This window comes from Anopheles merus, chromosome 3R (genome assembly GCF_017562075.2).
Source record: "Anopheles merus strain MAF chromosome 3R, AmerM5.1, whole genome shotgun sequence".
NCBI classification, from domain to species: Eukaryota; Metazoa; Arthropoda; class Insecta; order Diptera; family Culicidae; genus Anopheles; species Anopheles merus.
In genome coordinates, this window is record NC_054084.1 from 6,884,429 (window position 1) to 6,908,368 (window position 23,940).

Here is a 23,940-nt window from a genome sequence, read left to right on the forward strand (position 1 = left end):
TGGTGGAAAGGGAAGATAACCAAGCAGTCACTTCCTCGGCGTGTAGCGCTAGGAGTCTTGTCGTCTCAGACGATTTATTGCCCCACCAAACCCAAGGTGCACCGTGCGGACGTTGCCTGAATGAAGCTGAGAGAAAGTTTTCCGGTGCCTCATGCTCCCTCCCTTTGAGAACAACATCGCACACGACGATGCCACCTTGTTGTCTTTCGTCCGCGGTCGGAACAAACTTCCCTCCATTCCTACCGGGGCCAATTAGAATAGTTCCAGGCGCGCGTTAACTTCACAGCTTTATTGGTTTTAATTATCAAACAAGGCCACGTCAAAACTTGCCAAGTCCTGGTCGTCGTGTTCGTCGTGCCGTGTTTAAAGCACACGCAACACTCGCAGCTGTCCTGTGCTGCTGAAGACGAAAGTGTTGTGCATAAAGGGGGACACGATGACACGACGACGAGTCGGCAAGTTGTTAATATAGTTAGCCATTATTGCCATTAGGCACGGCAAAGGTTGCACAGTGTTACGGCACGTCCTAGGTCGCTTTCCACTTGGGATGAAAGACAAACAGTGACATCACCGCGAGGCACTGCAACTTCTGACCAAAAAACCAGCTTTTGGATGTGGAAAACCTTGAACCTAGAGCTAAAAGGTGGTGATAAATAGGTGTAGTGCATATAATCTACTAAAAAAAACAATATAAATAAGAATCTTTCCCTAGAAGGCTTGATTATTATTTAGTTGTGTTAAAGACAATCATTTCTTGAAGTCTTTTACAAGTATTTTGAGCTAAAATTTTAAATTTGTAATGCAGATTGCATATCTTCCTCTTATAACGATACTTAAGTCTTTGGTTGAGTATACATTTAGGTGCATTTTCCCTACCAAACTTACCTGATGCCTCCTACATTGAGTATGATGCGGTTCTCTCCATCCATGATGTCAGTCCACAGATTGCAACTTTGGCACACAAGGAAACGTCATTTGTGACGCTCATGTCAGTTCACTTAATGTGTTTTTGTCAAAAAAAAAAAACCAAAATCCCTTCGCTGTACAATACACGCTCACCACGCCATCACATTGTATCCATTTCTTTTCAAAATTGTACCATGTTTCCACTTACTAACACGTCACGGACTTGTATTTTCTATTGTACCGACTTCTTCACACTCCCGTTGTTCACTCGGGCTGCACCTCAAACGGAAGTGCTACACATATGCTCTCAATTCCTTACAGCAAGTGCACTTGCAGCGACACGCACACTCACTCACAAAAGCAGCCCGAACCCGAACCGGCGTCCAGGGCACAGTGGCTGTTGATTTATGGATTATTATTTATTCGTGAACTTGCTCAACAGTCTGCCCGGCTCGGAGCGATGGAACGAGCAACTGGAGACTGTGCGAGATGAATGTTTCGGACCGCTCCGCTTCTTGGAGTTCCTTTTATTTTTTCCGTCCCTATTTGTAGGGCATCCGATACGGTCACACTACACAGCAGGCTGGAATGATGATGGACGGCACCGATGGCTGGTACGAAGGTCTCCAAAAGCGATGCTGCGTTGCTGCACCGTCAACATCCGCCGTCCGACCGTCGTAGGGACTGTCTGCAGAATGGGGTAGAACGAGAGAAGAGAACGATGGGAAAATGAAAAATGGACGTAAGTGTGCAATTGGGGGTCGTAAAAATTTCATCTCTCGCTGCGATCACACCGAACGGGAAAATGATTCACTGTTGCAGCGTGCGGCGTTACTTTTGAGCCGGGGCGATGAAATGATTGTTGCCCGAGTGGAAATGGATGTTTGATGTTGATGTGCCACAAAATGTAAAGCCTTAATAATTACGCCGCGACCACACACAAGCGGGGATTTTAGTTTATTAGCCAACACTCTATCAAGTGTAATATTGATTTTGATCACTATCGTTTCAATAGAAAAAGTCAATTATTTTATCAAATATTGACCAAAGCGGATAACATTAATTAAAATCCCAGTTTTTTTTTTTATAGCTATTGATACTACCACTGACCTCTTCCGTTGCATTACCCAAATCCAATACATCTATGACCGCCATGTAACATTATTAGCTCACAAAATCTCGTTCATTGTAACCGCGACACTGTGGTCACTGTTAATATCGCCGCGGGCGGTTACCACCGTAACTATGGAGCTACCATCGCAACTCTATCCCTTGTATTCCACTGCACTGATTCGCCAAACCTAATAACAGCGAGGTTAACCGACACTACAATCCACTAAAATGATGCCGACCATCCCTCTGTCTCTCTTTGTACATCTAACGACACTGCTCGATACACCCATCAATCGAATTCAGCCGTCCAGTGTGAAGGCTATTGGGTGAGAGATTGCGATAAGGAAATTCACGACCCTAGAGGGCAATGAGGCAGTGCTGGTGGGGCTTTACGATCATCCGCCGCGAACGTGTCCGTCGATCGTGATAAGCGGATTAATTACGCCATCGCATCATCTCCCAATTAAATGGTGGCGTGAAGGAGGGTATTTTGTGCGAACAGAACGCTCCAGAGGGGGTGAATATTTTACTAACGAACGAACGTTGATCCACCGTGGGTTATGAACGTGTGTGCACCGTAAAATCCAGTATCTCGTCACCGTGATTGAATCGGAATTAAATCGACCGGTGAAACAGAGCAACAAAAAAACGGAGATAAATTTATACGCACCACATGCGGTTAAAACGATTCATTAACCCCAGTTGTGAGGGAAGATTAAGGTGTGATGGGATTTTTTCAGGGTTTTTATTTAATGCATTTATTTTTTTTCTTCTGAAACATGATAGTGAGCTACATAATCTGCATTCAACATATTTCATAAGTATTTTCACTGCAAAATGGGAAAATCACATTATTCTTCGTAAGCGCCTAAATGTATGCAACCAACAACGCATTCTCGGTCAAACGTTGATATCGATTTTGGTCAACCAATGTCTCAGCGCAACCACAAACCAAAGGACAATGTTGTAAACACGAAACACGCTAAGAGCTGTTTTCCGGCTGCTAATTTCTCGGTTTGTGTCCATTCGTGCATCCAAAGCAGTCAGCCTGAATCAAACGTGACGCTTCGCTCAAACAACAGCTGGCTTGCCCCGTTCGAAAGACCAGCCCAAGCGTTAGTTTCCTTTCAGCTCACACCAGTCCGCACACCCAAACACGCCCGCCCCAGTTCCGACGCTGAATCGACAATCAGAAAACAGAAAGCTCCAAATCCGGTGGTGAATGAAACTTTTTCCCGCCAACCCCGCCCGGTGCCCTTTGCTCCGAGAAAAGGGCTCCCTTATTACGAGGCCGAAGTTCACAGGCGGGTTCACTGCAAACCGCAAAGTTAAGCGCGTTTGTTCGGTCCCTTTCATCAACCCAAAGAGGGGGGGGGGGAGAGTAGTTTCCCAACATCGGAAGGATAAACCGTCGGATCTCAAACGAAGCATCCCGCCGGGTTTAACAAAACTTGAAACATCGCGTTGCAAGCTGAAGAGAGAAGGAGCGGTTGGTGCGGTTTAGAATTTCGCAAAATACCGCACCACGGCAAGAGACCGCTGGCGAACACGCGCGAAGCAGAACACATCCTTACAAGCTCGCCAACGGCACCAATAGAAGGATAGAGAGAGCACCAGTGCGAGTGAGAAGAAAAGCAGCAAGCCACACCGTTCCTTGCAGCACGGCCTTGGCCTCGGTTTTATCCGCTCGCGGGTATGCACGGGCAGTACAGAACAAAAGGCAATCCCGCGGCTGTCGCATTCAGAGCGGTGCGAGGCGTCACCAGAACGGTAAAGTGAAAGGATAACGAAATACAATAAAAACAAACTGTATGTGTGCTGTTCGCGGTGCTGCCCGGTGGTACATTGAGAAAATGGAGACATTTGCAAGCGTTCATTTATTTATTCATTTATTTATTAGATGCTTATGTGCACGTGTCGGGGACGAGTGAGCGTTACGGAGCGAATGTGCTTTGAGGTGGTCGGGCTAGAGGATTGACCCTATGGTGCAGAAAATTACCCATTTCTGCATGGACCTACTGCTAACCTTGTGCCAGAGTTATGAGTGGTCGATGATGAAAGCTTTTAAAATGGAAGAATATTTATTTCCAATGCGACTTGAACTCTGAATCTTTAATAAAGCATATGAAAAAGTTTTTATCAGCGCTCGATAGCTTTGTCAATATTTGGTTCAATTTCAAATGTGCAATTCTCACTCTTAAACTCTCATCTAAAGCAGTGATTCAGTAGAGATACAGTCAAGAACTCCCAGCCAAACCCCGCCGGAGGACGTGATTTGAAAGCTGATTTCAACTCAACAACCAACATCAAAGACGGTAACGATAAACAAAGCGCCGGATACGAAACGTTTAGAGCACACATTTGACACATGCAATTGATTTGGTAAATACTTCAACCTCTAGAACAATAAAAAACATCCCCCCCGACACCCGGCAGCTTAACACCGGCAGACAAATAAAAGGTTCCGCACGACAAATAGCCGTCCTGCTGGCATGCTGGCAGAATGATTTGCATCGGAACGGTTCGGAAAGTGTGGAAGAACGGAAACAGAGGTACTGATGGGCTAGAGAACAAAAGGCCACCAACGGCTGGCCCAGCCACCAGCAGAACAATGGGGCCGAGCACCTAAAGCTTCAAACGGCAACAACATGCCGAGCCTTTATTTGACTTATGCTTCAGGGTTGGTTTGAAGTATGTATCCACCGCGTTTGCTCGCTCGCACCTAACTCAAGCCCTTCTTCTCGCCATTCCCCCCGCAATGTATTGTTGTGTGGCGTTTGCTGAGGCGTGGAAAACCCGTCGCCACTTGCTTCAAAGTGCCAAATTTGACAGCATTTCCATCCACTCAGTGTGTCTACCCATCTTTTTCCCGTCAAACGCCGTGATCGTCGTAGTGGCAGCAAAATCATTGCCAGAATCGCAAAAAAGAAAGCTCCCTTAAATCGTTGTCACATTGTGGCAATTTTCGGTGTACATTCTTCACGGTGGCAAAATCACGGCCAACATTCCATTTTCACATTGCACGGTCGTCGTCGTCGTCGTCGTCCGAGGCGAACATTCCGCTGCTGAAGCGTGCCACTGATTGAGCGCATTGCATGAATGTTGAATGTTCGTCTTCGATGGCGGGAAGCAAACGGCCGCCGTCCCAATGTGCGAAGGTGTGTCACATTCCTTGTGGACACCGTTGTCGTCTTTTTTCCAACAGGTGAGCAATTGCACTGAGTGTGGGGGAAGTGTTTTTTTTTTTTGGTCACCCTGTTGTGTTGAGAATTGGGCACACAGATTCCAACAGGAATCCAACTGTGCGCGATGCGAGAAGTGAATCGTTCCGCTTGAAAATGGTCGTTCTTGCGTGAGGGTGGAAATAGGTACAAGTGTATGTTGAGTGGGAAAATAAGCTCTCATTAAAGCTGAGTTTCGTTGGTGTGGGAGTACAATTTTCAACAAGAATGCATGTGTAGAGCCTATTAAGGTGGATACCATTGAAGGAGCAAACTTGACCTGAACACAAATAGCAAAGAATTTAGCCACATTTTTAGGATTTGAGTGAATTTCAAGACAGTAACAAAGACTGATATATCTTACTGAGAATGCTGTGTTTATCTTAATTTAAATTGAATGCAACCTACAAAAGCTTCAAATAATTTCAATTATCAATTAGAAAAACAGGAAAAATAAACACGACAACTTGATCTGGAAAAATCCTCGCTTGCATGACTTACAAAAGGCACTCCAATTTCCCGCAGCTTTCCCACTCACCGGGACACATGCAGTGCGCACAAAACTCGGAACAAAACAAACCACCACCATGCAATATAGTTCCGGAGCGGTAAGTGAAAAACTAGTATCATACGCCCCAACCTCCCGTCCCTTACCCCCAGCCGGTCCCGATCACCTGCTCATTCTTTGCGGTGGTCTATTTACTCACTGCACTCCCCCATTGTCCGATTGGAGTGCCATTCGTTTGCAGACCCACTTGGACGCAAGCCGCAGTTTGTCCACTGGCTCGGGCTCGTTGCAAGAGCGCTATTTCTACCGGCCACAGGCACACAGGCCTCCCGTGTCTCAGTGTCCGTGTGGGAATCCTTGGGGAAAATTCTCTAAACAATACCACAAACCGCCCAGCCATTCGGGGTAAGCAATTTGAATAATAATTTAAATTTGTTTTCCTACATGTTCCACCCGAAGCCGGCGTTGTGACCGGGACACAACGTCTAATGCACAACGAAAATAGCGCCCCAACATTCCTGATGAAACAACTCCAGGGCAGATCCTTCAGGACACTGACACCGACAAAGCGCAAACAATTTCCCTGCGCCCATCCCCAGCTCGGTACGGTACGGGCAAGCCCTGGATTAGGGAGGCAAAAATTCGTTACGGGGTAAACTTTTTGCATCAGCCGGTTGGCCCTCCCGTTGGATTAAGACACTCGTAAATCATGCACAGGCCTCGACAAGGCACACCTTTTTGGGCAAAAAAAAAAAAAAACAAAAGAAGTAGCACAACAGCATTATATTTGAAGAGAAAAACAAACAAACAAAGGTTACACAAACTGAGAGCGAGCTTTAGCCCACTCGATACCGCCACTTCCTTCCCAAAACGGGAGGTTGTTGTGCTTTCCTTGCGTTAAAATTCGATTTTCAATCAAATTGAGCTTCTACGCTGCCATTATACCTTGGAGCGATTGGTTGTTTCGCCGAATTGTTGTGCACGAGGGCGCATGTAGGTGTTGTTGTTTTGCTGGGGTGTAAGCAATCGGCAAACGATGACCCGGGCTGGGTGATGGAACCTTTCGCGAATTTGATTTTGGAACTTACTTAAACATTTATGAGCCGGACGCATATGGGGTCGTTATAAAAAAGGGGAACATTCATCCGTTACTGACGGTATGCAGGACGGCTCGTTCCTGATGTACTGAACGATGGAAGAGGACTTCATTTCATATTTTTGTGAAGCAATTGATTTCATGTTGAATTTCCTTGGAAGTATGTTTGCTCAAAGTTTCATCCAAGAGTATGAGGGCAGTTTTGCAATATTTGGATCGTTATTTTGATTGGGTACATTCATCAGTTGTAAATTTAAGTACATTATCGTAGAATAAACCTTTAAAATAATGTAACAATTTATCACAAAATCTATCTAAAGCACCTTCATCTTTGCCTTCAGAGCGTGCGCATCCTACATGGTTCGTCGAAATTGAACGATTTTCACCTGCTCCCTATTCACCACCCAAGATGCAAGCCCAAGCAGGTGAATGTTAATGCGAACACAACCTCCCATTACCCACGCACTCATAAAATATCAATTACCTTCAAGGAACGTGCCTTCGCCGACCCAGCGAGCTTGCCTCTTGTGCGCTCCCTTCGATTGGCCCTCGAGTACTGGCTTGCCGATCAGCTAATAGCGCTTGTCTCGGTTCATGCCAGCATCCCTAAAATATTACACCAAAACGTGCTTTAAACGGGGCGAGCCCTGCTGGAAATTGCGCCCCGTAATGTGTTTCGTCGTGCGAGAGGACGAAACGGCACCGTGGCGGCTCCCGCGGGGTCGAAAGACCTTTTTAGTTTGCCTTGCGACCGTGACTCATGTAGGCATAATTTAATTTATATGCCACGGCGCATCGGCAGCCACCGTTCCGGACCGGTGCACTCCACTCCACCCTAGCAGCACTTGCCGAAACAATCCATCCGCGTCCGGGCTTTAGGCAGCGCAACGCTTTAGGCAAGGCACACCAAACAAGATACATTTTGTTTCTCATATTGATGCCGACGCGTCACGTTTGAGCGATTCCCCATGTCTCTCGCTCTCTCTCTCTCTCTCTCTTGCTCGCTCGGAGAAGTCGCGTCACGGGATTGAAAGTGAACGGCGGCTTGAAGGAAGGAAGCAGGAAGATGCTTGTCTTACAAGGCGCCAAAAACCGCTCAGCGCTGGCGGAAGCATTGTTTGTGACGAGATGAGTAAACGTTTCACTTAAAGCCCGGAATCCTAGACAAATATTTTATTATGTTTGTCAGCCTGCCAGCGCTTTGGGGAGGGACGAGGGCGAGAGAGGGAGAGCGGATGTGTTTGGCAAACGCCGTGGTACTGTGTTTTGCATGTTGCCATGATTGACAGAATTCGTAACAATCTCCGGCCGGTGTATGGTTTCATTTACACGGCGAACGATACTGACATGGATGATATTAGAAAATGCCGACGACCGGCGATGATGGTTAACGGATTAAGCTTTGCCGGCTAGGAAACTGAGAAAGCTTCTTCAACGCTGGTGACACAGGTGAACATTGATGCTCAAAGGCAGGCGCTCAACCATTTTGTAATTTAATTAATTTGAAACTTTTGTGTGCTGTTCGCGATTTGGGAAAATATCTCCACATGAAACAGCAGAAAATATATTCTCTCTCTGCGAGAGAGTCTTTTCACTATTCAACAATATGTTTGCTCACAATTTAAACACAATTAATATTGATTACGTCCAATAATCTAATTTAAGAAAGGCTTCTTCGTGCTTTCATCCTTCCGCGAATTGACAGCCAGCAAGATAAACACTGTGGATTATAAACTCACTCATCAAACCGAGCCAGGGGGGAGCGGACGGTTTGCCTTTACTGCGTTTGCTTGCGAGCCTGGTGTTTATCTTTTCAACTTTGCCCCGTACTTGCCGCACCCGGTTATGGCTGATTATACAGTCAATTTTGTGCAAATGGGTTGTAATGGAGCCTGCAAGCCTTCGTGATGATAATGACGCCGATGCTACTGACGACGACGACGATGATGATGATGATGATGATGATAAATTACCCACCAGCCAGTAAATGCTTTGTTTGATGTGTGTGGAACGGCAACTGCTGCCTATGTGTGTGTGGATGATGAAACGCCGAGGCAGTTTTAAAATCTCTTTAAAGGCACCAGGCGCCTCCATCCGGCTTTAAGCTGTAAGCCACCGTGCGCCTCCATCGCAAGCAAATGAAGCAGGCCATTATAATTAGTCCATTTTCTCGCTCTCTTTATTTTGTTTTGCTACGAGCTTGTTCCATGAGATGCCAAAAAGTCTAAAAGTGGAATACAACTCATTCCAACAGCTTTGGCGGGATTAAATTTGTCCCAGTTTAGCCATACATCCGCAGCTCGCACCGGTACCAGACCGGGACTAAATTTAGCAAATCGATAAAGATAACAAAATGATAGGTTTCAGCTTATCCCTCCCACTCGTGCGCTTTTGCTGTCCGGCGTTTTCGCTATCCTTTTCGGTCCGGGCCGGCACTTCGAAGCTCATGAAGAACGACCACATGTCGACGTGTGCGGGCACGGAATGCATCACACAGACGGACCGGGCGCAATCCAATCCGTATCAACAAGTTTATTGCTTTCCGGAGAATTAACACACACACACACATGCAGGGACGCACGCACAATGCTACAGGCAGTCTCTGACTCGCCCCCATAAATACACCGAATAACGACCGGATGCTTCCGAGCTTTCGGGACGATAAAGCCATCGGGAAGGCAAGCTGTGCGGGTCAAACCTTTGCCGCACGGGACGGATCGTCGAGGCTCGTTCCTTCCGCTCCAGCGAATCGAACAACGATCGAACACTTCCGTTAGAAAATTTGTCGAATTCCATTCCGATGCTGGCTGATGCAGGGTGGGTTAAGTGACGAAAGGATGGAAGGCAAAAAAAACAGTGTCTTTCCTGCTGCCGCGTACAACGAAAGCGCAGTTATGCACATCCGGCCGGCATTGTCCGAAAAGCTCCATCAGCTGCACGACACAATGAAGGGACCAGGCGCACAACAAAACCACCGCTCGATATGTATGAATTCCACCGGACTCATCACATTTGCATAAAGGCATCGGAGCGACCGGAGTTCATAAATCGCACTGGCAAAGGCCATTTCCTAAAGAGTTAGTCGCCGTTGCAGCTGGTTGGGAGTGAAGGTTATTCGGGAATGATTCGAAAAAGAGAATAGATCAGGAAAAATAAAACTCAAACCATGGAATTTGACATTGATGGTCATAGAGTGTAACAGACTAGGTTGAACATGAATGCCAGATTAGTGAAAAGTAATCCAACCAAGGGGTGAAAAATGGAAAGTTCATTGAATACAAATGATCGCATGAAAGGAGATTTAAGGCCCATTCGTTCGAACGAACTAGAAACTTAAATTGAAGGCGTGAACGTGTTACATAAAAATGGAATATCGATGCAAACTTTTCATCGGAGAATATTTCAAATCTCACCTCCCAGCTTCAGCTGTGCAATCATTTATCAGTGGTAAACCTCAACAACGCTCCTCCTCCTCGCTCCTCCTCTTTGCTGTTCATCACAAATCACTTAAATCGATAAACCCATTATCTACCCTTGGCCAGCTTATTGCCCTCAACGACACCACACAGCGAAAAAGTTCGATTCAGCGCCAGAAGAGGTGGAAACTAATTTGCCAACCAATCTTTTTGTCTTTTGTGCTCTGGTCGTCTCCCTCGGTTGGGTTTGCTGCACCACTGCAAGCAAGAAGCTGCCGAAGAAGGTATCGGCTACAAATTAGACGTTGAGTTGAGGCGGAGAGAAGGGGGCGAGAAAAGTTTTCCATTTAACCCCGAAGCCCGAGAACAACTGCGAGAATAATGCTGATGCTGGTGAAAAAGCTACCACCGAGACAAGCAGCACCGTTAGCGTGTAAATGAACCGCAAACGTTAACTGAAGCCGAGCCGTTTCCGAAAGGATTGCGAGCAACACTCGGAATCAATCGATACGGTAAGAGAATACGTTTTTTTGCGCCAGCACAAGTGTGAGCTGTTTCGGAGTGTTCGAAACGAAAGAACGCTTTTATAAAATGATGCCAATTTTTCATTTGCATTCTTTGGAAACCGCTACACGAGCCGTTTCCAGTGCCGTCGTGGTTTGGTTTTAAGGGGTTTTGCTCGTTTGACCCCGTGCCACCATGAAACGAAGCCATTGGCAATCAATTTAACGGTGACCTTTGACTTTTCTATCCCTCACATTGCATACTTTTAGGCGCATTTGGTGTGTCTGAACAATTTGAACGTGTTTTTGCAGTCGCTTTTAATTTTTCTAACTAGAATTTCTCAACAGTAGGAAAAATTCAATCACTCCTTCTTAACACTTACGCTTGTCAGTTGTCAGCAAACGAGGCTTACATTATTTTCACCAAACCGACCAATCAATTACCTCACAAATCTCGTTCCCTGCCAAACACGCCCATTGAAACAATAGAATTACACTGTCTCGGCTTGAGGAAGCATCGTGCAACATTGTGAAACAAACCAAAAAGAGCTTGCTGCTCAATCATTGCCGCACTTTTTCGCGTTCACGTTTAGTGACAGGACAAGTCCGTGTCTGAATTATGACCAAGCGGACCGCGAGCTCTTCGGCCCTTAAGCGACCAGTTTATTCAATGAAGCTCGCATAATCTGATTCATTCAATATTAAGTTAGTGTTTTCACGCTGTTTTTTTGCTATTCCCTTTTGCGCAACGTGATTGCGGCAAAGGACGAGAAAAGATTTGGACAGAAATAGTGGCTAAAAGGGAGAAAGTAAGTAAGCGTTTTTCTTCCTCTCGGTTGCTTTCGCTTCTCGTTTCGCAGAATACTTGACAGCACCAATTTCATGCATGATTGCGCACCGTGCGTTGGGACGGACAAACCAACCGGTGCCGAATGAAGGCACGCCGAAGCTGGGATAAGGGTGTAAATGCTGTGTTTTGCTGCACGTTTAGTGACCTTTTCGTCGGTGGGAAGTGCCATGGATTAAGGCAGCGCAAGGAATGGACGAACAATTTGTAAAGGCAAGACCGAGTTTCGCACAAAACTTTGCCCCAACAGCGCTGCTTTACATGACATGTGTTTCTTGAGCGTCGCTATTGATGGGAAATGGGTTAAAGTTTCGGATAAATGAACCATCCTTCGTTCAAGGTTGGCTGGTGTGGAGTTTAATTTTCGCCTAAAGTTTGGGGTGAAAGGTTTGAAAGGGTCCGAAGGGCTTTAAGTATTTGACAGGTCATTTTCGAGCTCACAATCGACTTTGTCGAAAAGGTTGTGGGTTAAAATAAAAATCAGAAATGCTTAGTTCGGCTTGTGGCTCTAGCAAACGCCTAAAGTTATGCTTTGCGTAAAGCATTGCTAAATGAAAGAGCATTTCTGCTCGTAGCACAGCAAAAGCTCTAATTTTGTACACTTTTTCTCTCACCTTCATAACATCAGAAACATTGTTACATTTTGCTTTTCCCGTAATGAATCTTCTACATTTCCTCTACAATACGATCCAAATCGTGTCCAATCTTCTTTTTCTCGCCGTCATCGCCGGGCCATCAATTATTATGGGCAGCATTTTGATTACAAGTCAATCACTTTTTAACTTTCGAGCATGTTTTTAACAATGTCAATCTTCCTTCATCCTCATCATCATCCACTTCTTGTGGTTCAAAAGTTGTTTTTATTTTTTGGGGTTTTTGGATTATTTTCAACCGCTTTCTCGTAACTCCTTAATGATCGTTTGCTACCCGGTGACATTTTATTCCTTGGTGCTGTACTCCTCATTAGTGAAATGAATGTTTCACCTCCACCCAGCAAGGCTCGTTTTTTTCGGAAATTTCAATAATTTCGGTACGAACAATCAAGTTGCCCGAAAGCTCAAAAACAGCAACCAAAACCAGGTTCATGTTTCGCCGACCCTTGAGGCCCGATTATCGATAGCCACCGGTAAACCAATCGGTCAAACGTGCTGCAGCAAAGCCTCCAAAGCCCACCAAACAAAACCCACCATGCTCGCTTCATCAACTCTGATTTCTGCCGGCGTACGGCTTGTAATCAATTCTTTTGACAGCGCTGCTTGGTGAAACTTTAGCATACTGATCCGTCTTTTGTGCGAAGCATTTCGGTACCATCGCACAAGATATAGCTTACCTCAGACGGACAATGAAGTAATGGAAACATCTCAACCGTTGGATGCCTCCATATTCATCATCAAAAACAAAGCAGAAAAAAATGCTGAACAACCAACAACCCCCGCGGCAATCGTAATCAATAATCGAACGCAAACTTGGAGCCCTTTCGCAGCAATTCGGCGCTGTGGTTTTGTTTGCTACATTTTGTGCCAATTTTCACCAATTCCCCGAAGTGCTCGATGCTCGAGGGTTTAGACAAGTAAAAATAATACAAAACAACCTGCACCTTGCATGCGGCTCTTACATTGCCTAAGATTAATGTTACTTTGAAACATCGACAGTTTGTACTTCGGCCGTCCCTCAGCAAACTCACTCACCTAATGGAGCAAGATTAATTCTTCTCTCGGTACAGGCAGAAAGGCAAAACTTGCCCAACCAGTCCATCATACTGGAGGCAAAAGGAAAAACAAAAACCAAACCGACACCATGTCACCACATAAAACCAAAGCATATCACAATCACCAAGAAGGATTGGGCTACAGGCCGCTGAAAAAAAAAGAAAGGAAAATCCATAACGCACTTAAAGACACGATAGCGTCCATCTTACCAAAAGGTGACTGGAGCCGACTGAGCCCAGCAGCAAAAGGGAGAAAAAAGGTTCACGGCACCGGTGCCAAATTTATAGCGAAACTTTTTAAATTTGACGCGCCCGTTATAGTGATGGCTACCCCTGGGGTGGTTGGTACAGGCGCGGAGGAATTCAATTTGTTTCTTACGGTTCTTGCCTTTCCCCTCCAGCGCTTCTTGCGGAAAGGTATGCGAAGTTGATAATGTTTCCTCTTTCTTTATTGCTTTTTATTGTGATTTGCAGTGTGCAAAATGGTGCCATTCGGTGGGACGTTTTATTGGACTTATGTTTCTGTTCCGAGGAAGGGTCTGAAATGGTTACCATTGGCGGTGCACTTGGAAGCAGGAAGCGCCATCTGTTGGTGCAGTTGGAGAAGTTTTTGCAAATAATTTTATAAAACTGTTTAAAAGAAGGTGTGCTGTGGCATAGGCATAATTGGGTACCTATCCTTTCTGATGAAAAATGCCCCTTTAAGAGTGACACAATATTACCCACCTTTAAAATTAAATTGATTTTAGAAATTTATTGTGTTAAAATCGATAACAAGCGAGAAACAAGATTAAATGGCATTTAGCTGTAAATTAATTGCATACCTTCAGGCGTTTACCACCAACGAGCTAACGAGAAATATCAGACAACGACAGTGGAACTCTATTTACAAATAAACCACATCTTCTATAGGTTCGAAAGCTCATTACTGAAATATGACACAGAATAAATATAATAAACTACCCCTTACTTCTGCCAGCTCGATCCTAAACTCGTCGGAATGAAAGGTTCGCAATAAGAACCCCTGCCCGTGTGCTTCTGCTGCCGTGATACTTCTCCGCTGACATTTAATACTGCACACGTTCCTGACACACACACACCAAAACAATCCTTTTCTGTTGCTGGTGAGCTTGTTGCTTCTTCACAATATCAGAAACCTTCCTCCCCAAGCTCTGCCGAAACCCACAACAAAAGGGTTAGTGGATTGATTCACAAGGGTCAATTTCATCATTCTGCAATCTCACAAACCCTTACCCCCAGCAATGTCGCTGACAAACGACCCTTTTTTTTGGGTGTGCGTCTATGTGTCATGAAATACCATCCTGATGGCAGCATTTTGTCAACCCGATTGGACTCAGCCAAACATGGCTTTTATTTATCTATTTGTTGACACAACCATATGCTCTTCATCATCCCTCGATTATGGTTTGGCAGCGCTGGCAAGGTGATACACTGTACGGTGGGCGTTTGCATGTAACGGACGAAGCTTCAAGTACCAAGGAAACTATTCACCCCATTTCGGTGTGAGTGATTTTCGTCTAATAATGGGCATTGTTTGAGATGTTGTTGGCAACATTCACTCTCCACATCATAAAACGCGTTCCATTGAACTTCATAAATAGACCTTCTTGAGACACATTTCCCCCGAACTCATCACGACGCATTGAGCCATTGAACCGCCGTTGCCAGTTCAAAAAATAAGCCGATCGTCTTTCATAGTCGAGCTCATGTTTCATCATGGTGATGATTGGAGTGTTTAAGCAGAGTTGCACACAGTCACCGAACGGTCCCCGTGTTAGCTTTTAGCTTTGGTGGAAAATTACTTTCCTCTTTTGCAATCACTCCACCCATTTGTCATGTTTACCAGTACTGTGGAGGCTCATTTTGCTGATGGAAGAAGCGGAACACAAAGTCTCGAAAATACTGTCCCACCTCCACCCCATAAGTAGGTGGTAATGGTGGAAATGGCATCCGCAGAAACACATTCCTTTGTGGATCCATCATCGTTTTGGGCGAAGCAAAAACAAGCCCCAACTTCCACCGAAAGAAACACAAATGCTCCGTCTGAGCCGTCCTGCCCGCGCACAACCAACGCACGCTCATTAATCGTGGCAGAAATGGTTGCCGAAAAAGATGAAGAATGTGCCGAAGAATTTTTACACAAACACACACATTTTGGCCACATGGGTTGGCATCGAAACAACAACAGCAAAGAAGGCCACACAGACAGACACAGCAATTGTTGCGCAAAACGCACGTTGTTGAACACATTAATTGAAATTTCGCTTAAAGTGTGTACGTTTTCAGGAGAAGGGAGCAAGAACTTGAAGGTTGCTTCTGCAGGAAGATGAATAAACTTAAGTCAATATTGAAAGAAGTTTCAGCCTATTTTTGGGGGAGCAGAAGCGCGTTCCTTTGAAGTTCATTACCTTCGCTTGGCTTGATTTTTCCCTGCGCCGTGTGCTACCTTTTTTCTATTTTTAAAGCTTTTTTGTTTCTACAGCACATAACACAATATGCAGCACAATTCTGCTCAGCACCAATCCAGTTCTGGCTTGCCTTCGAGCGCTTCAGCTAAGTGGTTATCCAAACGCAATTAATGCGGTGCGCTTTTTATTTCACTTCCAGGTACCAATTATGTGCTGCGTCCGTTTCCGTTGTGCTCGGTGGATGAAAAACGAACGATACTTTTTTTGGCGAATGTTGCCTACCGGCTGGGTTTAATTTAGGTTACAAATTTCATCACCCACTTTTTTGTTGTTTGCAATCGGCCAACATTAATCCACAAAAAATTTTCCCAGCCTCTCCGGCCCTTCGAAGATGGGAAAGAGTAAAATTACTTCAACTAAACGATGCAGCACGCTTCCTTCCTTCTGAGAAGTTTGGTTCGGTTTTTTTTTTTTGGTTGTAACCCTCCATTGTTAATATGAAAAGGGGTATTTTTGTTTTGTTTTTCTTTTTCCTCACCATTGCAACAAGTGTGAAGCGTGTTAATGCGTGCAAAGAAAAAAGGGAAAATATGAAGTTGCTAGCCCCGTTCTCACCCTTTGCTTCTCGTAATGAAGGATAAGAACGAACGGGCGCTTCTCCTGCCGCGCGTAAATAACTTTAGCAAATATTTGCTGCCCATGATTTCGGTTTTATTTTTCTTTTCTTGTTCTTCTTTACTGATGCATACCCATATTTACCCTCAGCAAATAGTATGCGAAAGGTTTGCTTAAAGATTGCAGCCACGGTTGTGTTTGCAGTGGGTTCAAAATTTGCTGAGGGAATTACGTATGCTTTTCCTGCTCGTAAGCTAATATTAGCTTTATTCGGCTATCATACTGTACAAAGGTGCTGTGCAACAATTGTTTTATTGAAGCGGATATACAATTATTTCCATTGAAATTCCTCCATGGATAGTTATTCTTCGTTTTTTGAGCTTAGAACACTCCTTGAACGCGTTTCCTCTAATCACTAACCTGTGCAGAGCACATACCGACATCCAGTAAGCACTTCCCATCGCAACCGTGGAAACACGACCACCTGACGCTGCCCGAGATGGTAATGATGGTGCTGCAGAAAAATGATCGCCCGGCTGATGAATCGTTACATTATTCAGACACCAAGGGACAGCAGAAAAACGCGCTCACAAACTCCCGCTCGTGTGTTGCTTTTAATATTCCAAGAATCTTCTTCCGCTGGCTCGTGGCTGCCAGAGACAGATTGCATTATTGATGGTGCTTTTATTATCATTTCCCCAAGATTTGCTATTCCATCGCACCGCGCTCTCTTCGGCTGTGAAAATAATGAACAATAAAAGATACATCTCTGCCGGACAGTAGGGCAGCAATAATTAGGGGAGTGCGGGAGTACGGCAGACTGAAGTTGAAGACAATGCTTGTCTTGATTTGTTCACAAATTTATCTTTCGAGTCGCTTGAATAGCGTTCTAAGTTTTTAATGGCCGTATTAATTTTACAACCGAAGAACGACGAAGTGTTTTAATAATCCTTTTCCTGCTTACACAATAACGTCATAAATCGAGTCGACTGTGCAGGTTGATGACGGCCAATGGTGCACACTTTGCGGTCACAGCCCAAAACTCCGTCCGATTTCGAGCGAAAAGGCCATCTGCCGTTGACATTACCAGTGGGTCGTCATTTTAACTGCACCCGTGCCTGTAGTACATAAATTCTCGGAACTAAAATTTCGCCCACCGCTGACAATCAACGAATTTACGACTGGTCAAACCGAAACTGGTTCACCATCACCCGGTTTGATTCACTTACACCCAGTTCGGTTTCACTTGCAGCCCCCAAAAGGATGGCTCGCGCTGGTTGAAACCGAACCGACTGCCGTCCTAATGTCAAGCGAGGTGCAAATCACCACTGTAACATGATGCTTTCCCCGCACACACTTACAGCGACACTACTGCCATCCCACTGGGCGCTGGGTAAACTTTACCCGGCTGCTAATCAAATATGAGCCCACTGACATCCGACCATTTGGCGCTGGGCAGCCGGGGGAGCTGCACGGGCGTATGCAAAACCACCTCGTCCGCTTGGGCAAACGAAACCACGCCACGCCAATGGATTCAGAGTGCTTCATTACACGCTGCGGCACAGCCAATTCAATTTCGAGCTGATACGTATGCGGGTGTGTGCGGGCTGGGTCAATCATCAATCAGGATCAGCATCAGCGGAGTGTCTGTTGCCCCCGCCCAGGCTCTCGGTATGCATTTTATGAAAGGTTATATGGTTGAAATGGTACTAATGCTGTTTGTGAAATGGAAATAGACCCTAAGGGCTATCCATTTGGTATTTCACAATGAGGCAGTGAACGATGTGAAGTGGTGCTGTGGAGGAGTATATTGAGATTTAAAATGGTTTTCCATACTGTGCCGAGCAAGCTCGATGTTCACATTACCTCAATGCAATAAAAGAACATAAAAACATGTTGTAACAGATTAAATATGTAATCAAAATGACAAGAGCCATGTAACTACAATTTACTACTCTTGTTTACTGATGAACAATTCAGTGCCTCGTTTAAACTTTTCAACGTATGCAACTGCCAGCTAAATCAATAAAGCCGTGTAGGCTGCATACATTTAGGCGTTTTTGCATGAATATCGTAGAATAAATAAAAATCTATATTTCACAATGAAAGTATTGGTCCGGAAGAGCAAACTAGCGGAAATGCTCGCAGATTGGAGGAAAAAAATAGAAAAATGCTCTTTATACTACCCGCCCAATGTGTTGAATGATGAAAATGGAAAACTGTCACTTGCAGCAGAAAGAACCGTATCCAAATTTCAGGCATGCCGGTGGGATTTGCGGTTAAGCGGAATCTCGATGGAGATACTACAAGGAAATGAGTTCTATTTTATGTGTGTCAAACAACGTTTTCCATCCTTTTCCTCTACCTCTACCTCTCTCTCTCTGTCTCTCGCGCTCAGTTCCATAACCACATTGCACTCGAATAATGTTTCATAGGCCAGCGGCATGTGCAGGCTCGCCGACAAGTGTAATAAAACAAAAACTGCAACCCGAAACATCCTTCAAATAAGCGAAACATATCCGGGGCGGGGTTCTTTTATTCAACAAAAATGTTTTTATTTGCTTTTGCATGTTTGCCTCCACTTGGCTCGCGGGATGGCCCTGCTCCGTGTGCTTTCATCATCAAAGCGACAAAACTATAAACATAAACAAACACGCCCCGGCACCGAGATTCATGTTTCGCAATGTTTAATAAACATTTCCCCTTCTTCAAAAGGATTGCGCTTCGTGCGCCGTTTTGTAGAGTTTTTTTTCGTGTTTTGTGAAATATGAATGCGACGGAAATAAGACGAATCTCTTGCGCTGCACTCCGTTATGGAGCAGGATGCAAGGCACATCTTCAAGAGGGGATTTGCGTCAGCAGAAAGCAAACGTTGGACTAAAAAAAACACACACGCACGCCAAAGTACACGCTGTGCTGTGTCAAAGCGATGCCATTATTTTGTCATCGCCTGTCAGCCTGGGCCAAATTTAAGGTGAATCCCTGCTTCGCAAATGGCTCAACAGGAAATTGAAAGGAACCGTAACCGATCCACTGCGTACGTGGGGCGAGCACTACCCCGACCGACCGACTACCGGAAACGATAAATCCGAAAAAAGGGTTAAAGTCTCGGGCGTGGAAAGGGGGGCGCCTGAGATGGTGAAGGTTTCCTTTAGAAAATCAGATCGAAGCTCTTTCCGCAGAAGGTTCAAGTAGCTGAAAGGGGTTTTTGAGTCATTTTTCATGGAACCGTTTTCTTTTTTCGTCTTCGTCTTGGTTTACAGCGGGGGCACGAACGCCAGCCCTAATTGAGTCACTGCACAGTGGAAATAAAATCAACAGGAATGAAAAATAAAAATTACAAAAATATAAATAAATTTAAATTTCAAATTTATTTTTCCATCAGCACAAGCATCATTTCAATCTATGAAAATTGAATAACGGAACGCAAAAGAGATTAATTATTATTTATTTTAAATATTCTGCTTTGTCCACAACCTTCCCAGCCGATCCACAGTGCAGTAACGAATGGAAAAGGATTGTAAAGAACATTTACGCAAGAGTGTGTGTGTGTCACAAACAAACCCAAATACGAAACGATACTCTGCGCAAACAATAGCGAACCCTTCATCCAAATGGAGCCAAGCTTCTTCACGATTCGCTAAATCACTTCCACGCTTTATTGGGATTTCATAAATTTTATAATCCCGCGTCCCCAACTTAATCCCCGATGGCGACTCGTTTTTTTTTTTTTTGGGGTAGAAAAAAAACGAAACCTTTCAAGCACCGACCCGATCTGCGGAAGGATGTCGTTTGTGTTGTTTCTCTTCATTTTTTTTTGTTCACTCTTCCAGCGAATGGCGACGGAAAATTAGATCGCATCGAGTCGGTGGAAGCGAACGGTGGTTGTACGCTTCGGGGCACTACTTAGCAGCGCGCTCACCGCAATCTCACAGGGAAGCGTTGTTTTTCTTTTTGATTTCCTTTTTCTCTCTATAGCCTTGCTACTTAACAAAACATACTCTGCCTGTGACGCAGCAGCTTTTCTTCAACATTTTTTTCCAGGCTTGTTTTGAAAGAAGAAAAAAAAAAACAACCAACCAACCCCGTTCTCGAGGAGCAGCCTTCCAACGCCAAGGAACGTCATGGTATGTTTGCTTGCGCGCCGGCTACAGGGAAGCAAACATAAATCTAATGGCTTTACACTGAGTGGGTGTATCGTTCTTGTGGTGGATGTTCGGATTCCCAACAACAGCACCACCACCGTCATGCTCGCTCCACTCTTTACCAGGTGTGGAACGCGTTCCGGATTCGCATCGTAAATCTATGTAGCGCAACGGATATCGAGCTGCTATTAAATTACATTAGATTATTGGCCCGGCATACGGTACGGAAGCGGTTGCCGATTGATTGGCTCCATCTCCGTCCGGGGTGAGCGCAAAGCGTCGATTAATTTATTGGGGATGCTCGAAACAATGGAGCAGAGTTTGTGTGGCGTGGAGCTTGTTATTCCGTTTATTGCTACACTTAAACAATGGGCTGTTGTAGAGATTGTTGCCATATGAAACGATCAAGTGTTTGATAGAAATGATTATCGATATTTTCTTTTTTATTTTAAATTCTATTAAAAAACGAACGTACAGTATGCATAAGCGCCTAAATGTATGCACTTCACTTAACAAATTGGTTTATTACGGAGAACTGACACCCTTGTTGCTTTTTAAACATCATAGCATAATTTTATTTTATTTTGTATCCACTAAATCACAAAAAATACAAATCAGGCTAGTGGTGGCTCAAAGTTCATCTATTCAATAGAACAACATTGCTGTTTTCATTCTATCATTGAAAAGCAAAACAACTATCAACAAACAAACATCATCACACTCTTTTCAAATATTCTCCAATCCTCTTGTTTGTGCTATTCACTTAGCACTTTCACTTAGCATCATCACTTGCCACACTCCCGAGAAACCTGACACCTTGGTTGAAGTATCAAATGCCACCGGAAAATCAAATCACCCGCCGAAACTAAATCCTCTTCCCGGGATGCTTCGAAGAAAGCCAATCGTTTCCACCTGATTTTGTTTGCCTGCCTTCCTTGCCCTTTTTCTCAGTTCGTAGAAGGAAAATACTTATAGCGGGAAACAAAGCATATAGCTGCGTATGTAGTGCACACCTCCCTGCTGGTCACTAGCCAACACGCAACAACCCACCGTTCAAACACATAACGCATAAAGCGTAACAAAAATACACACACCATATAAAGCTCAAAAACCCATCAATCAGCCAACATTATGGTACAATTCCGTTCGCAATCCTTCACCGAAATGCATCAATGTCGTTGGTGGTGGAATCTTTCACGAGATAGCTTTTGCCGATCCGTTTCTGCTGAATGTCCTAAGGTTATGGCATCTCGTTCCATTTCCCACACACCCGGTGCCACCTGGTGAATGCGAATTTGGTAGCAAGCTTACGGTTAGCCTTTTTTGGGATTTAGTTCTCTGCTTTCACCGAATATTGTATTATGTACGAGTAGTGAACAAAAGCAACGCACACCGCTGTCTTGTGGGAGCGCAATGCAATACAATCAAACAAGCTACCAATTCCAGTAGATTTTCCCCTTTCCAGCCGGTGCAAATTGATCTGACAGAATTGACAAAGTGAACGTCAGCAGCGTGTGTGTGCAGCGTACGGTCACTGCAATTCTATGAGATGTGGTTTAGCTGGAAGAATCTTTGGCTTCACCCTGCATTCAGCAGATAATGCTTGAAGGAATGAGCCAAACCAAGGGTGTACGTGTGTCGGTTTCACTCTCATCAAAGCCTTCCATCCTTCCTGGAAAACGTACCATCAGCCACAGAGCAGTATGCTACAGTGGGCAACATCGCTTCTAAATTCATTCCAAGGCTCTTACGCACAGTCACACATCCGAGCTGCACCTTTCCTTCCGGTAGCTTCATGTTCGTTTGAAATGTGAATGTAATGGGCTATTGTACTGGCCTTTCATCAGAAACCTTTTAGCCTAACAAACCCAATCTTGAAGCCGACCTGGCACCATTTTGTGAAAGCTGAGGGCAATATACGCCTCGAAACCTCAAACATCAGTCCGATTACTCACGTTGCAATTTGAAAATGGTTCGATAATTAAGGCGTTAAATGGCAAATGGATAGTTTCGGTTGAGGCAGGAGACCTACCCAACCTCAACTATCTTACACATTGCCTATTTTACATACGACTTAGAATCCCTCGAGTTCGAGTTTCATTTAAAGCCTTCCCTTACACGTGCCGCTCATGGCTCGGTCTCTAGAGAATTGGCCTCACTCAAACCCAAAACTCAATAAATTGCTCTTTTCCACATCGAAATTCATACGCTTTCACCCTTGCCCGAACTACCAACCAAAAACTCTAAAATGCACGATATATCGGTTCGGCTTTGTAAAACGTTTCCTCCAGACCTAGAACGACCCAGCCCAAAAGAAAACAGAATTCCGGTCCCTTTCTCTGGCATCCCACACTCACAGCCCGGCCGACACAGAACACACCCGACAGCTACGATACCACACTGGGAAGGAACCGGGTGTAGCTACAAATTGAGTAGCAAAATTAATGATTCCAGTTAAATCTGTTCGATAACGGAAGCAGCACTAGGTCTGGGAAGTGAATTGGTTCGCTTTCGGGGCTACATCTTAATATTGCTCTACGCTACGAAGTCAATGCCAGTGGTGGAGCAGGGAGCGGCTCGAGTGAAATAGCGATGAGATGCTTAATTTTGTTACTTGTACCATTTCCAGAACATAAGGTTTGGCAGTTACCGCGCTCCGGATGGAAATGTAAGATTACATCAGCGATCCGAGCGACCCAGCGTATCACAGTCTTGATTGGTGTGGGTGCATGTTAACAGCTGAGGGAATTAGAAGAAGGTGAACATTTATACAGGAGCGTCTTCCTGTTTTATTGCTTTACGACGCTCCACCATGATGAGACAGGAATACGTTGATTGCTTTTACGTGAAAAGGCATTCAAGCAACGGAGAGATATTTTTCAAAATTTGGTATATTTATGTTAGATATTTACATTTTCAAACGCCTAAATGTATGCAATTGTGTTTCATGCATGAGTCTATTAAGCCTCCACAATTACATCTCCGCCTAAATGTATGCAAAACGGTTATCAACAACCTAATTTGCATGCTAGCAGTAGTTGTTGCGATGCAACCGATTCTTTCTACCCAAAGATCAATTAAAACGTTTTTTAGCCGAATTTTGAATGGTATAATTTATTACTATTTCGCAAGGTGGCGCTAAAAAATCACGTGCGTATGCTCAGGTGCGCGAAGGAATCTGCTCGTCATCCTGCTGCGCCGGTCATTCCCCCTAAGGGCTTCGGTTCGTGTCGTCGCTGGTCGGGTTTCGATAAACCGATTAATTTCGAAGCGACCGGCAGCGCCCTCTATCGCGTGACCCGTGCAAGGAGGCTGTTGCATCTGAATTGACGGTTGACGGCGTCAACAGTAGTAATAATTAGTTTTAAAACAATTACCGATCATATTGACCAGTTAAGCGTCAATTACCGTGATGTAAAGTGTACAAGAATTC

At 44.7% G+C, this 23,940-nt stretch overlaps 1 protein-coding gene across 4 annotated transcripts in view; it reads right to left on the bottom strand.

The window, feature by feature from the left end:
* LOC121596976 (potassium voltage-gated channel protein Shaw-like) overlaps positions 1-23,940 on the bottom strand; it is a 51,013-nt gene that overhangs the window by 20,903 nt on the left and 6,170 nt on the right. For all 4 annotated transcript variants that reach the window (XM_041922411.1, XM_041922410.1, XM_041922409.1 and 1 more), the window contains one exon: positions 886-1,594. In XM_041922411.1, the coding sequence (XP_041778345.1) occupies positions 886-929 (44 nt within the window). In that variant the 5' untranslated portion in view covers positions 930-1,594. The remainder of the gene's footprint in view (positions 1-885; positions 1,595-23,940) is intronic.